A 14,528-nucleotide genomic window follows, 5' to 3' on the forward strand; every position below is an offset into this window, starting at 1 on the left:
TACAAGAAACCCCATCAAGTGATCCACGGTGCTTGAGTCCCCCCCCACACGGGGAAAGCAGGTCATGCTATCTACAATGGCACATCCCATTGCAGATCTCAAAGGTTCATGCATGGCCCCTATGTCCAAGTAACTCATGTTATGAGTAGTGATTTGCCCAGTGTCATTGATGCTTGAGCCACTCCCACAGGGAAAGCATGTCATGGTATCTACAATGGGGCATCCCATTGTAGATCAACACCTTATGCATGGCCCGCATGTCGAAGTAACTCATGCTATAAGTAGTGATGTGCCTAGTGTCATGTGATGACTAATGTAGCTAAAATTTGCCAGGGTCTACCCCTTTGCAAGCATAACCGGGCCTTCACTGTGAAAGACATACATATGCACTTGCACCCTGGCCTCTGTGCATCCCCCAAGAGGAGGATGTCTCTTTGTTGGTAGTATCTGCTGCCAACAAAGGGGCATATGGTTTCCATCCTCCGACAAACCTTGTGTAAAGGCAAATGTCTCGAGTGGAAATAACACATTGCAACATGTAGTATTTGGAATCTTGACTGTGCTCAATGAACCTTGGCCTCTGTGCATTGAAGTCACCCCCCAGAGGAGGATGTCTCTTTGTTGGTAATATGTGCCAGCAAAGGGGCATATGGTTTCCATCCTACAACAAACCTTGTGCAAAGGCAAATGTCTCGGGTGGAAATCACACACTGCAATGTGTAGTATTTGGAATCTTGACCATGCTCAACGCACCCCCCCACCAAAGGCACGAGTGTAGCCCCTATATTCAGACTTCCATATGTACCTAGACATCGTGGGCAACCCTCTCTTAGGTCTCCAATGTATCTCTCTCTTTGTGTAGGTAGCCCCTATATTCAAACTTCCATACATACCTTGACACCGTCTTGGACAACCCTCTCTGAGGTGTTATGATGTATCTCTGTGTAAAAGACAATGTCCCTCTTTGTGTAGGTCCGCTACGCGACATGTTGGATTGGACAAGAGAGTCCTGTGTCCTCTTTGAGAGGCTTGATTTTGCTCTTAGAGGTTGAACTAGAAAGATGCACTCTTTGAGAGGCTTGATTTTGCTCTTAGAGGTTGAACTAGAAAGATGCACTGCTTAAAAGGCAAGGTCAACATTTTCCAGGAGTAGCGTATACGTTTTTGTGGTGACTTGGTCGGTCAATGGCGGTGCGCTCATGTATGCACACAACCCATGTATTTATGTATACGACGCTCCACCGTGAAGTAGAGATCATCCGCGTTTCCATTTCTCATTGCTGCGCTTGCTGGGCCAAGACAACCATCGGATATGGCGTTGTTCGCATTACGGCGGGAGGGTGGAGCGTTCTTGCGGCGAACCGCACCGGCAGCCGCAGCGTCGTCCAGCAGGTTCTTCTCATCAGTGGAGGCGGAGGGGTGGACGCTGGCGGATGAGGCGGCGGAGGAGGAGGGCGCGAACACGGTCAGGGCCCTTGACCAGCTGTACTGCGATTTCAAATTCCAGAAGCTTGCGCCTAGCTGGCTGCCCTTCCGCCCCGAGGACTCCTTCTTCATGCCGCCCAGCCCACCCCTCTCCAAGATCGTTCAGGATCTCGCGCGCTCTGCCCACTCCCCCATAACTCTCCACCACCTCAACTTCGTCCTCAACCCCTTAGGCTGGACCTCCTCCGACGCCATCCACCACCGTATGGCCGCCCACGCCGAGCCCTCTCAAGACAACAAGTAAGTCAACCCTCACGTCTTTGCTATTGAAAGCCACTAGACATTTTGTAAAGAAGCCCTTCTAAGATGAAATTCTCAACAGAAAAACAACGCCACATTGCTCTTGCAGAGGCAAAACTTCACACATAGAGTATGTCTAATGTTAGACTAGGTTAATGTTAGAATCTCAGACCTTTCTTGGAATCGCCTGGGAAATTTAGGACGTTTTAGCTATAGCGACATGTTATCACAATGATTTCATTTGACAACATGAATGAATGGCCTCAAGTTGTCAAGTCTTGTTAGCAGGAAGCTGGAATAACACTTGTTGAGTAGGCAGAGTCAACTGGTATTTGCCAGGCTTATTAGCATAACGGAAGACACAAGAGTAGACTGATGCAGTTGCACACATGGATCAGCAAAAAGCTGGGCAGCCACGAGTGGCAGGGGATCCAGTCCTGAAACCTTAGAGAGGATCTTTACATAATAAGGCAACCATCCTAAAGAGGTTGGACTGAATGGAAGAAGGATTTATGCATAATTTCATCAGTTTCTTCTTGGAGTGGAGCATGATTGTCATGTTAACTACCACCGTCAAGCTATCATTTGTGAATGATATGGGGAAACATGCCTGTGTGGAGTCATGAATTATGGCATTGGGCTGTAAAGCGAAGGCTGGCAGAGGCGAAGAGAGATAAAGGGTGGTTTTTTGAGACGATCGTCATAGATTGAATCAAGGTCAGAATGAAAGTGAATGTGGAAATTGGAGGATAGGGCCAGGGGGGCCATGACAAGACATGCTAAATGCCAGATAGAAGTGATCTGCCCCCATGGTGTTGGTGGGAGGTTAAATTCCTAGATATGGCATATGAAAGTAGGAGACCCCATCAAATTTTTTCTATTCCAAGAAAAGATCCTTCCGTTAGTTATGAAATTGCAGTTGAAACGGCTAAGTACATGACCCAGTCTCAATCAAGGGAGACAAGAAAAACAGTTGGGGACAGAGAGTGGCTCTTCCTCGGTGGATGGCTGCTCTCGGAGAAAGGCTTGTGGTGGGGGGGCACAAGGAAGAGACAAATAGGTGGCTTGTAATGCCAAGTAACTTCACTGTCTCTGACCATGGGGAAAGGACAGCTACTCCAGATCCACAGAAAAGCCTCTCGGCGCTTACACATACGCTCAGAGCAGCCTCGCAACTTCTCCCATTGGCCACAGAGGGTGTGAATGATGTCCGTCCATATGCTCTGGATGGACTCAGCGGGTGGTGTTGTAATTCCCTCTATGGCCTCGCTGCAGCAAGCATGGCAAATGTGCGACGTTACTATACTACTAATGATCTCCCACCTTTTACAGGTGTGTGTGGTACTTCCCCCTTTTGGGGCTGCTGAAAACGGGGTTGTCGTGATACTGTGGTGAGAAAGGAGAAGGGCAAGGTCCTATCCTATCTTCTTGTATGCTAGAGCCGGTGCTGACTCAGAGGCCCAGGCTGCCGTCCCCAGGTAATTGGGTGGGTAGATGCCTGATCCATGGTGAAGATAGAGAGGATCCGCTGCTAGACCTGCCACGCCTTGGGACAATCCCAAAGACAATGATACTGTGACTCTTGTGGGTGTCCACACCTAGAACATAGGGTAGGCCGACCTCCAATAGCCAGCCAGGTGCCCATAGCCAACCTCCTATGAGCTATCTGCCAAAGGAAAAGAGATCCCATTGGATTTGCGTGTCTAAAAAATATAGGAATTGCCCTTTCTTGTCCTCGGATTTTTGCAACTGTAATGCCAAGTGAGTGACTTTGTTGAGGACCGGTTGCGTGTTTTGGCACAATCCCCTGAACTCATCAAAATTCACCTTCTCATGAAGATGAGTCGAGGAAGTCGCTGGTACTATCCTTGCATCGAGAGCTGCAAGAAAACACTTGTGTTCCATGTGTCGTCTTTGTTCTTCTTGTGCAACAGCGCAAGTTGTTGCTTGCATCGGAAGCTCAAACTCCCGTACCTACAGTTCATGTAAAGCACGAGACTGCTGAGTTAACTCCGCAATGGAGTTAGCCGACGTAGAGATCTGGGAAGGGATCTAGGTGAGAACTGGCGAGGGGGAGGGAAATGGGTGAAGAGGAATGTGGAAAAGGTAGCCGCTTCTCCAGGGCTTGAATCAAAGCCTTTTTCTCAAGCAATTGTCTCCCCTGTTGCGTCGTGATACGCATAAATTGCTGGAACATTGCTTGCATGTGGTCTCCACTGGAAGCTTTGCTTCTTGATGCAATCATTGTAGAAGTAACAGTCTCTTCCAGGATCTGGTGCTCTCTCGTTTTGTCAGAGTTCGCCATAGTGGGAGTGGTTAGTTTTTTCCTTGACCACAAATAAACCATCCACTATGTGTGTGGGAGATGTTTCCGGTTGCTTTCGGAGGCTATAAACCAACCGTCCTTGAAGGGACAAGAATCACATTGTTGTGAGAATATGTGAATATGAAGCAGAAGCAAATAGAGATCACACGAGAGAGTAGACAACCAAGAGAGATCCAACACTTGAGCCAAGAATTGAAAAGTATTGAATAAATTATGAAGGCACAATGGCCATGCTTATATACATCCCATCGACCAGTAGCAGAAGGCACACGACTATAGCAAAAGTGATAAATGCCTAAAAATAAGCTATAAAATAGTGGAAATCTGTAATGACATCCAATAAATAACTAGAAAAAAAGGGGCATAAAATGGCGTGAAAGAGAGCTGGAGATGACATATCTAACACCTCCTCTCAGCTCCAGTACGGGGTACGACTCCCATACAGGTAAGGAGCTGATCTATAGTATCTTGAGGAAGAGGTTTGGTGAAGAGATCAGCAAAGTTGTCTTGAGAAGGACAATACTCCAGTGTAATGATGCCATCGGCGACCAGCTCACGAATGAAGTGAAAGTGGATCTCAATATGTTTGGTCTTGTCATGGAAGCATAGTTGTCAGGTACGAAAATTTCGATTTGGTGTGGTACGTTCAAATACGGTCTCGGAATGCACCGCTAAATTTTGAAAATAAAAATACGGTGGAGGTACGGTCCATTAAAAAATACTAAAAAATATAAAAATATAGATGCAAAACCTAGAGAAGTTACAACTTACAACTTACAACTTACCCAAAACATAAAAAATTAGAATGTTGCAGCTTGCAAGTTGCATGGAAAATGAAAGTAGACAAATGTACATGTGAATATATATAAAGCCCCAAAAGTTGGCATGCCGCATGGGCAAGTACAAAAATGTGAGTACAAAAATGCAAAAAGCCCATAAAGGACTATAGAGGTTAAAAGACTATGTCACCATCTATGTCAGGAGTCAGGACTCAGAGCTATCGCGAGGCTCTTCAATATCCTCACTAGAGGAGGACACCTAAGAGCTCCCACCAAAATCCCCATCGCTAAGAACATTGCCCTCATCATCATATTTGGGCTCCCTAATATCACCATGAACTGCCGAAGAAGACTCCGCAATGGAAGCATCCTCAACTCTAATCGTTGCGGGGGTAGAGCTCCGACTCGTGGAGCCACATCTGACATAGGTAGCAACTGGGCGATCAGAGTCTCGGGAGCCAAGGGTAAGAATAGGTTGAACCTGCACTCCACCTCTAGCTCGGCGACCATGACGAGTGTGAGAGACTCGACTATCAATCTCCTCTAGCTCTTTGTAGAGCTCTGCATATATGGCCTCCTTCTCTACATTATGCTCCTTGTGGACACTTTTAAGAGTGTCCACCGTCAACTTGAATTCGTCAACGTTTACCTACAAGTTTTATAATTGATTAGGGGCTAAATAATAAAACATTGAAAGTTGTGTAAGTCTAACACGTTACACAACAATATACCTGTCTAGCTTGACTCATATCGTGCATTGCACGCACCATGCACAAGTTATGCGGCAATAGACCAGCTGCTCTAACTGTCTTGTGCTCAATCGATTGCGTAACTTCGTGTGTATAAGTGAGTAGGAACTCCAGTTCCTCTCACATGCACTCGAAGAGCAATCCTAATCCACAATAAAAATAAACAATGTTCAGGATTCTAGTATCTACACATAATTTAGTACCTTGGTGCTAAGTGGTTAGTGGTTACCTATGCTAGAATCCTCAAAGCCACTCTTTGTTGGTGAGGTTGTTGGTAAGCAAATGACTCCCGCCAAAAGAGAGGCTTCACCATAGAATCCCTCCTCCAACATACCGCATTGGCGAATGTGGAGCCTCTCTGATCATTATAGTAGATGAGCTCCTGTAAGAACTGAAATTGCCCATTCTCATCATTGGGTAATGCTTTTGGTAAGAAAGCATCCCTAGTTGAAAGCAACTCTTGATCAGTGAAAAGTGAGTGCTTTGTAGGTAGGATGCAACAAAGTAGCAAGGCCATGGTTAGAGTATCAATTTTGGTTCAAGCATGGTGTAATCTTAGGGCACATTATGTCTAAAAATGGTATTTCCACTAACGAGAGTAAGGTAAAATTGATCTTGGAATTACCACCACCATCCAACTACAAAGGTGTACAACAGTTTATGGGCCACGTTGGGTATTATCGTCGATGCTTCATGAGCATTTAATGCATTTTTGAGTGGCCGATCAGCAGTCGGCCAGTATGCCAAGTGTCCAGGAAGCATATAAATAGCAAGTGTGCTCATTGTTTCATTCATTCAACTCTTTATGAGTTGGGTGCTTAGGGTCCAAGTAGATTTTGGGTGTTTAATCACCTTTTGTATGAGGCAGCCTAGGGCTGTAGAAAAGTACCTTTTTGTACTATATGATATATACTGAATTTCTAGCCATCTCTCTCTCTCTCTCTCTCTACTCTCTCTTCATGTTTGCGTTTTGCATCAGCATGTTTCAGTTGTGTTTAGGGCTGAAAGAAGGACCCCAGAGCTTCCGCGTGTTACATTGGTATCAGAGCATCAGGCTCAGTAAAGCTAAACACTGAATCAGTCCCATATGATGGTGTACAGGTCGAAGGTACAGGAAAGTACATGGATACGAAGCTCAAGGCAAGGAGCACAGAATCGGGAAGAGCTCCCAGGAGGTTTGTTGGTGATGTTCCACAAAGCCAGAGGGGATGGCAGTCCTGTGAGCCAGATAGGTTCTCGGGCAACGGTCCCAAGGGAGGATTATCCTCCAAGGGGTGATGTGAGAGTGCCAGACTCATTTCTCAAGAATGAAGACCAAGACAGTGTTCAGAGTCAGGGCAGGAATGGATTGGGGACTGGAGGGGAACATACGCATAGATCTTATTCAGAGTCAAGAGTGGTTTTGGAGACCGGGCTGGGTTTTCAGAGAAAAGGGTTGCCATAGATGAATGGATGACAGAGGGACTTCTGGAAAAGATTGGGATGACGACAATCATCCAAGAACAGGTTGGATTCCCGTCATCAAGTTTAACTGAGGGGGATGTCATGTGCACGACATGCTCATGTACATTCTCAGGGCTAATCCAGAAGGGGCAGCCAGAAAAAGACCATTAGAGCTAGGAATTGGAGCACAAGATACAGAAGTGGACAGTGTGGACTTGGAGCAAGGCCTAGAGGGCATGAAGAGGAGGTCTTGACGGCTGCGTTAGAAGAAAGGAAGACTGTTGGCTGCTCACAGAGGTGGTCGGCTGAACCAGAGGATAGGGCGGGCTGCAGGCGCGTCATGACAAGTGAAGAAGTCCAATCGGGCAGTGTTGAAGAGCATTTAATGCATTTTTGAGTGGCCGACTAGTAGTCGGCCAGTATGCCAAGTGTCCAGGAAGCATATAAATAGCAAGTGTGCTCATTGTTTCATTCATTCAACTCTTTATGAGTTGGGTGCTTAGGGTCCAAGTAGGGACTAGATTTTGGGTGTTTAATCACCTTTTGTATGAGGCAGCCTAGGGCTGTAGAAAAGTACCTTTTTGTACTATATGATATATACTGAATTTCTAGCCATCTCTCTCTCTCTCTCTCTCTCTCTCTCTCTCTCTCTCTCTCTTCATGTTTGCGTTTTGCATCAGCATGTTCCAGTTGTGTTTAGGGCTGAAAGAAGACCCCCAGAGCTTCCGCGTGTTACATTGGTATCAGAGCATCAGGCTCAGTAAAGCTAAACACTGAATCAGTCCCATATGATGGTGTACAGGTCGAAGGTACAGGAAAGTACATGGATACGAAGCCCAAGGCAAGGAGCACAGAATCGGGAAGAGCTCCCAGGAGGTTTGTTGGTGGTGTTCCACAAAGCCAGAGGGGATGGCAGTCTTGTGAGCCAGATAGGTTCTCGGGCAACGGTCCCAAGGGAGGATTATCCTCCAAGGGGTGATGTGAGAGTGCCAGACTCATTTTTCAGGAATGAAGACCAAGACAGTGTTCAGAGTCAGGGAAGGAATGGATTGGGGACTGGAGGGGAACAGATGCATAGATCTTATTCAGAGTCAAGAGTGGTTTTGGAGACCGGGCTGGGTTTTCAGAGAAAAGGGTTGCCTAAGATGGATGGATGACAGAGGGACTTCTGGAAAAGATTGGGATGACGACAGTCATCCAAGAACAGGTTGGATTCCCGTCATCAAGTTTAGCAGAGGGGGATGTCATGTGCACAACATGCTCATGTACATTCTCAGGGCTAATCCAGAAGGGACAGCCAGAAAAAGACCATTAGAGCTAGGAATTGGAGCACAAGATACAGAAGTGGACAGTGTGGACTTGGAGCAAGGCCTAGAGGGCATGAAGAGGTCTTGACGGCTGCGTTAGAAGAAAGGAAGACTGTCGGCTGCTCACAGAGGTGGTCGGCTGAACCAGAGGACAGGGCGGGCTGCAGGCGCGTCATGACAAGTGAAGAAGTCCAGTCGGGCAGCGTTGAAGAGCATTTAATGCATTTTGAGTGGCCGACCAGCAGTCGGCCAGTATGCCAAGTGTCCAGGAAGCATATAAATAGCAAGTGTGCTCATTGTTTCATTCATTCAACTCTTTATGAGTTGGGTCCTTAGGGTCCAAGTAGGGACTAGATTTTGGGTGTTTTATCACCTTTTGTATTAGGCAGACTAGGGCTGTAGAAAAGTACCTTTTTGTACTATATGATATATACTGAATTTCTAGCCATCTCTCTCTCTCTCTCTCTCTCTCTCTTCATGTTTGCGTTTTGCATCAGCATGTTCCAGTGGTGTTTAGGGCTGAAAGAAGACCCCCAGAGCTTCTGCGTGTTACAGTGGGCTCCAAAATTATGCAAATCACCAAGAAACTAAGGGTTTTCCTTTCCAAGATACGAAAATAGAATGCCCTAATGCAAGTAAAACTTCAAATCAAAAGGCTAGTCCTTGTTAGCGGCACCAAGTCAAGAGCTTACCTTAGCCTTGCCGAAGCATGTGTCGTTGGTCTGCTTTAGAGCCGCAAACTGCAACTTCCCTATGTGGGTGTGCTAGCTCGTCTGTCGCATGCTCACTCTGTTGTGACATCGGAATGCTCCTTTGCCGAGGGAGAGTTCTCTGTACCTAGATGGAGACGAAAAGAGATTGTCCTTCGTGATGGTTCTTTCTCACAAAAGGCGGGGAATGAAGGGGAAGCTAATGCGAGAAGACAATCTACAAGCTAATGCGAGAAGACAATCTACAAGCTATTCAAGCATCCATCTAGCATGCATGAATCCAATAGCATACAAGCAAACAAGAAGAGGGATGAGGAGAGCTCACAAGTAAAATATTGTTAAGGGAATGATTGTGTATTACTTATTCTAAAAAATGACCTATATACAAGTGACTAGTTTTCACACTAGGCTAGCCAAATTTAAAAATGGTTTGGCCTCGATTACTAGTCTTAAGCTAGTATGTACACAAAATCCTTAGACTTTCCCTATTTGACTTTAAGCACAAGGTTAAGGCCGATGGTCTAGCACCGTCTTTCAAAAGATAAGTAAATGTTCGAGCGGGTAAGATGGCAAAGCACTTTACGGTAGTTTGGGTTGGTGAAACCATGTCAACCTACGGAGTGGTTAATAGTATCCAAGTCAATTCAGTCTTGGATATTTACAGCCAGCAATCTGTCAGTCTACTCATTCAATAAAGCAAACACACCATACATGGTGGGGCCCTTCAAAGGGTATTTGGGACCCAATCGTGTGTTATTGTCTCTCTTCTCTCTCTTTGCATCTTACTTTCATTACATTGTGCTATACATCATCAAGAACAAAGGGGCTGAAAGTATTTATAAAGTATAATCCTTTTCTGTAAGCTTCCACACGTTACAGTGATATCAGCCAAGAAAAAAAGAATTATTATTTTTTGCTCGTGTGGTTGGTTTATAGACGCCGGAAACATTCCCCATTCCGGTGTGACTAGGCATTCTTTGCCTTTTTGAAAATACTGCTCTTGTGTTGGTTCTCTGACTCTTGCAGATACATGTCCTTCGCGTCTTCAAAGCTCTCCATCAGTGTCTGATGTGGTCGGAATAAAAATGGTCAATTTGGTAAATGAACGGGAAAATCGATTTGGGATTTCAAAATGGGCAGGGAAACGGAACAATGGGTCGTGGGCAATACAGAGAGCTAGCAGGCAGGCAATTAGGAACTCGGGAGGGTGGTGGGCAACTAGCAGAGGGTTTGTGGGCTGGGGGGAGTGGCGGGCAGTTGGCGCAAGAGAGGTGGTGAGCAGTTAGGGTTGAGTGATGGAGTTGCACAGCTTCCCATCACGAGGGGGAGGGAGAGGAATTTTTTTTCAACGTCCTACAAAAGAAGGCAAGAACATATGAGACATGTAATATATCAAAAGTACCACTATCATTCACATTGGCATGAAAAGATAGTAAGAATTAAACTCAAAATTATACATAACTAGCTTTGTAGACTGATAACAATGAAGAGAGGGGTCACTTGAGAGCTAGTGCAAATCATGGCTGCATGTTGCTCTGTGGATTTCTTTGGCCAGAGAGAGAGAGAGAGAGAGAGAGAGCTTATGTTTTTTTATCTTGCAGATGAACGTTGAGCTGAAGCACCACCAAGGAGGTGCCAATGACATTCCAACATTTTCTGTGCATCCTAACTTTTAGCCTCAGGAGGGAAAGTACAAGAATCATTATCTATTGGAATTTATTTTCTTCCCTCCAAGCCTTTCAGGCCTTGTAAATGTTGTAAGGAATGCAGACAACAGTTAAGACAAGCAGGACTTACATGGCATATACAGGATTATTGTATCTCATGGCCATGTGCTGGTATAAAGGCAGTGCAACATCAAACGTAGTTCTATGTACATGATGCTGTTTATTTTCACTTATGCTAGGAGTAATTGTTCTTAAGTAGCAGTGAAATTGTGCTAAATCCTTTCTTTAAATTATTGAACTGTGTTCAAGGGATGATGTATCATATCATAGCCTCTTTTGTTTAACAATGCAATGTCACACGTGCATGCCGCGTGGGAGAGGGGGGGGGGGGGGTTTGTGTGTTAATTTATGTGGTGAGCGGATCTTGGATTTGGCAATGGGAGGTGCAAATATCAGGGATCTCTTGGTAATCCTGATGCTGCTATTACTCTCATAGTACCTTTGTGCTTTTGTGCACTTAGGTACCCACCACTCCTAACCCTTTTGGTGATAAGATTCAAGGGATTGGAGTCTAATGATGGTTAGCACTGGTTGAGCTTCCTTTAAAGGGTTATGAGGATGAGGTGTTTAGTGATGTTAGTCATTGGCAGGGCTTGTTCCTTATGGGGGGTAGTCGATGATGAGGTTGCAACTTGTCTCAATGAAGCTTTTGATGGAGGTTAATCACTTTTGGTTAACATGGTTGTGGGCTGCGTGGATCATGGAGCACTTCACTCAAATTAATTACACTTATAAGCATGAGGTATCACAAAGTCAACACCACCAACATCACATAGGGGTTGAAATTGGACTATAGTACAAGCTTGTGGGCGAGTATCAATTCATAAAAAACAATGAATGGTATGATAGAAACAATGAATGGTATGATAGAAACAATGAGCAAGCAAATGTATTGTTAAAATAGATTTCCTAGGATCCTTGCCTTTTATCTACCACACAAAGAAATCCTTATCATAGGTTCAAAGTAAGAGGATGCCTTCCACGATACCTTGGTTCTTGTGAACTCTTATCTCATGTGCATCCTAAGCTGAAGGGACCACCCTCTCCATGAAATACCTTGGTTCTTCCCAAGCCTCCATGTGCCTTTTGGCAACTCTTTAAGTCCACCCTTTCCGAGATCATTTGGGACCTCGCCCACTTTAACACTTGTCCTTTAATGCCGTCCACCCACCACATGACCGCCCACGGCAAGCCCACACAAGAAAAATAACAAGTCCATACCCATGTCTTTCCTGTCGAAAGCCACTTTATCTTAGTAATTTTATCTATACCCAATGCCATTTTGTAAAGAAGCATTGTTAAGATGAAATTTTTGAGAGCAAAATGATGCCACATTGTCCTATGAGATGTTGAAGTTCACACAAAGACTTAACGTCTTAGCTATTGAACTTTGAAGTATGTCTTATGTATAAATGAAATTGACTTAAATTTACACATGGACAAGACAGTCTTAAATTTACACATGGACAAGAGAGTATATACAAGGAATTCAAACCCACATAATTGTGAAAATGTGTGTATTTTGTTGGAGCTTTAGACATCTAATTCATTTAAATTATTGTGAGTTTTATACTAGTGTGTTAGAAACTTAAACCTTTCTTGGAATTGGCTTTGAAATTTAAGATCTTTTTGAAACTTGGAGTTGGAATCTCAAAACCAAATTATCGTTAGTGTAATTACAAAAACTTGATTGAAAAACTTGGAGTTGGAATCTCAAAACCAAATTATCGTTAGTGTAATTATCGTTAGTGTAATTACAAAAACTTGATTGAAAACTGAAAAATGAAATACACCACACTAGGGCCGAAATGGGTTGACCCTCTCCCCTTAAGAATATTGTATTAACAAAGAGTTCTTGCAAGTAAAAGCTTTGAGGGCTTTAGGAGCCAAGTATATATGAGGTATGAAAACATCTCAAAATTTTTGTCGGTGTAGAAGGTCACAAGAGTTTTTGACCCTCAACTAGGACACTCCCGGTTCTCCAAAGACTCTTCAAGGATCTCGAAGCCTAGAAACCCTTCTCCCAATCCCAATAGTCCTCTTGTTCTCCTACACAATCTCAACTCAAGTTTAGTGTGGGAACAATGGAGTGTTCACTCCAATCAATGAGCTTGGTGTGGGAACAATGTGTTCACTCCAATAAATGAGCTTGGTGTGGTAACAATGGACTGTTCACTCCAGAATCTTAACATGGATCCATGTGTATGGTGGAGTGAACAATGACGTGTACACTCCACAATCCCAACACGAATCCATGTGTATGGTGGAGTGTTCATTGAATATATATCTCTCACAATCCCAACATGAATTCACATGTTTGGTGAGATGAGAAATGAACCCTTTTGTTGGGGAGATAGAGATTCCAAGAACAATCCTTAAAGCCACTTGTTGATGAAGTTGATTTCAAAGTTCTTCTTCAAGGTACTTTCTCCTTCCAAAGCTTTAAGAGAAAAACAATTGTAATCCCTGAGAAGCATTTAAGAGCTCTAAACTAATGACTATGTCCATGTCTTCCTTTTCCTAATGGCTCTCTAACTCCCATGAGCATGCATTTCTTCCAAGTTACAAGCTTTAGATCTCAAAAAGTGTCATGTGCACACCTTAATCTGGTGCCATGTAGACATAATTATCCCTTGCACATTCCTAGGGGTCAAAGTTTGAGGTCTTATATGAGTAGTCTGAAGTAGTTTTGATAGTCCTATAGGTGTCAAGAGGTGCCTAGGACATGCACCAATGGTTTGGACAAGTATTGGTTGTAACATGAACACACTTAACAACATTTTTAATGACTTTTTATGGCCTGAAAAGGGGTAGGCCAACCAACATATGACTTGCTATTAAAGTCCCTATAAAAGGGCAAGTCGTGGGTTATTTGTAAGCATTCAAAGATAGAGGATGCATAGCCAAGACCGAGGGCATGCAGCCACAACATCTAGATTAGGAAAGTATACCTCCAAATTAGTGTTTTCCATTAATGCAGAGAGGAGGAAAGAAGGGATTACTTCATGCTATATAGCATTCAAGGCTTAAATCTCTTTTCTTTAGTGGTATACAATCACTAGGTGTAAAACCTACATACTCTTAGAGAAATTAAAGATGCATTTGGCAATGGTTTTACATCCAAATCCAATGGTTTTACATCCAAATCCAAGCCTAGCCTTACCAATTGATTCTAAGGCTTCCAAAGAGTGTTTTCATGCAAATTAAGTATGCGAAACACACTTTTTTATGCTAAATCCACAATTAATCAAGAGAGTCAATTGATTTATGTCACTATATCCATGTTCTTGATTCAATTTTGCATCCCAAACAAACTCAAGAACTCGAATTAGAGGTTCTTCAAAGTTGCTAATGGGGTCTAAATGTGGAGATTCTAACAACATGAAGACATTAGAGGTGGTGCCATCATCAAAGAAGCTACCAAGAAGAGAGGTGCATCAAGAAGGTTGGTTTAATGGAGTCTGCATGTGGAGATTTTAACAACATAAAGACATTGGAGATGGTGCCATCATCAAAGAAGCTGCCAAGAAGAGAGTTGCATCAAGAGGTTTGGTTTATTACAATTTTGCCTCATGAATGCTCACTTTTAATAAGGGTTGCTAATTGATGAGATGAGTGGATCCCATGGCTTTTGCACTTGGGCAAAGAGCATGAGAAGGTGCAAGCTTATCCAAGAGAGAGATAAGTAATTATGGACTCATATTGCATTCCGTATTTCTACACACCAAGGGGTTGTGATTGCTCATTTTCTCATCAAAGAAG

At 43.9% G+C, this 14,528-nt stretch overlaps 1 protein-coding gene across 1 annotated transcript; it reads left to right on the forward strand.

Annotated features, from left to right (window-relative positions):
• Window positions 1-1,197: 1,197 nt before the first annotated feature.
• On the forward strand, window positions 1,198-10,903 carry LOC147617302 (uncharacterized). The gene is made up of 2 exons (XM_086776950.1): window positions 1,198-1,725; window positions 10,641-10,903. The coding sequence occupies exons 1-2, from the start codon at window positions 1,313-1,315 to the stop codon at window positions 10,642-10,644; spliced, it is 417 nt and encodes a 138-aa protein (XP_086633076.1). The 5' UTR covers window positions 1,198-1,312; the 3' UTR covers window positions 10,645-10,903.
• The last annotated feature ends 3,625 nt before the right edge of the window (window positions 10,904-14,528 follow it).

The sequence above is a fragment of the Cibotium barometz genome, chromosome 37 (assembly GCF_041138505.1).
Source record: "Cibotium barometz isolate CiBa-2024 chromosome 37, ASM4113850v1, whole genome shotgun sequence".
Lineage (NCBI taxonomy): Eukaryota > Viridiplantae > Streptophyta > Polypodiopsida > Cyatheales > Cibotiaceae > Cibotium > Cibotium barometz.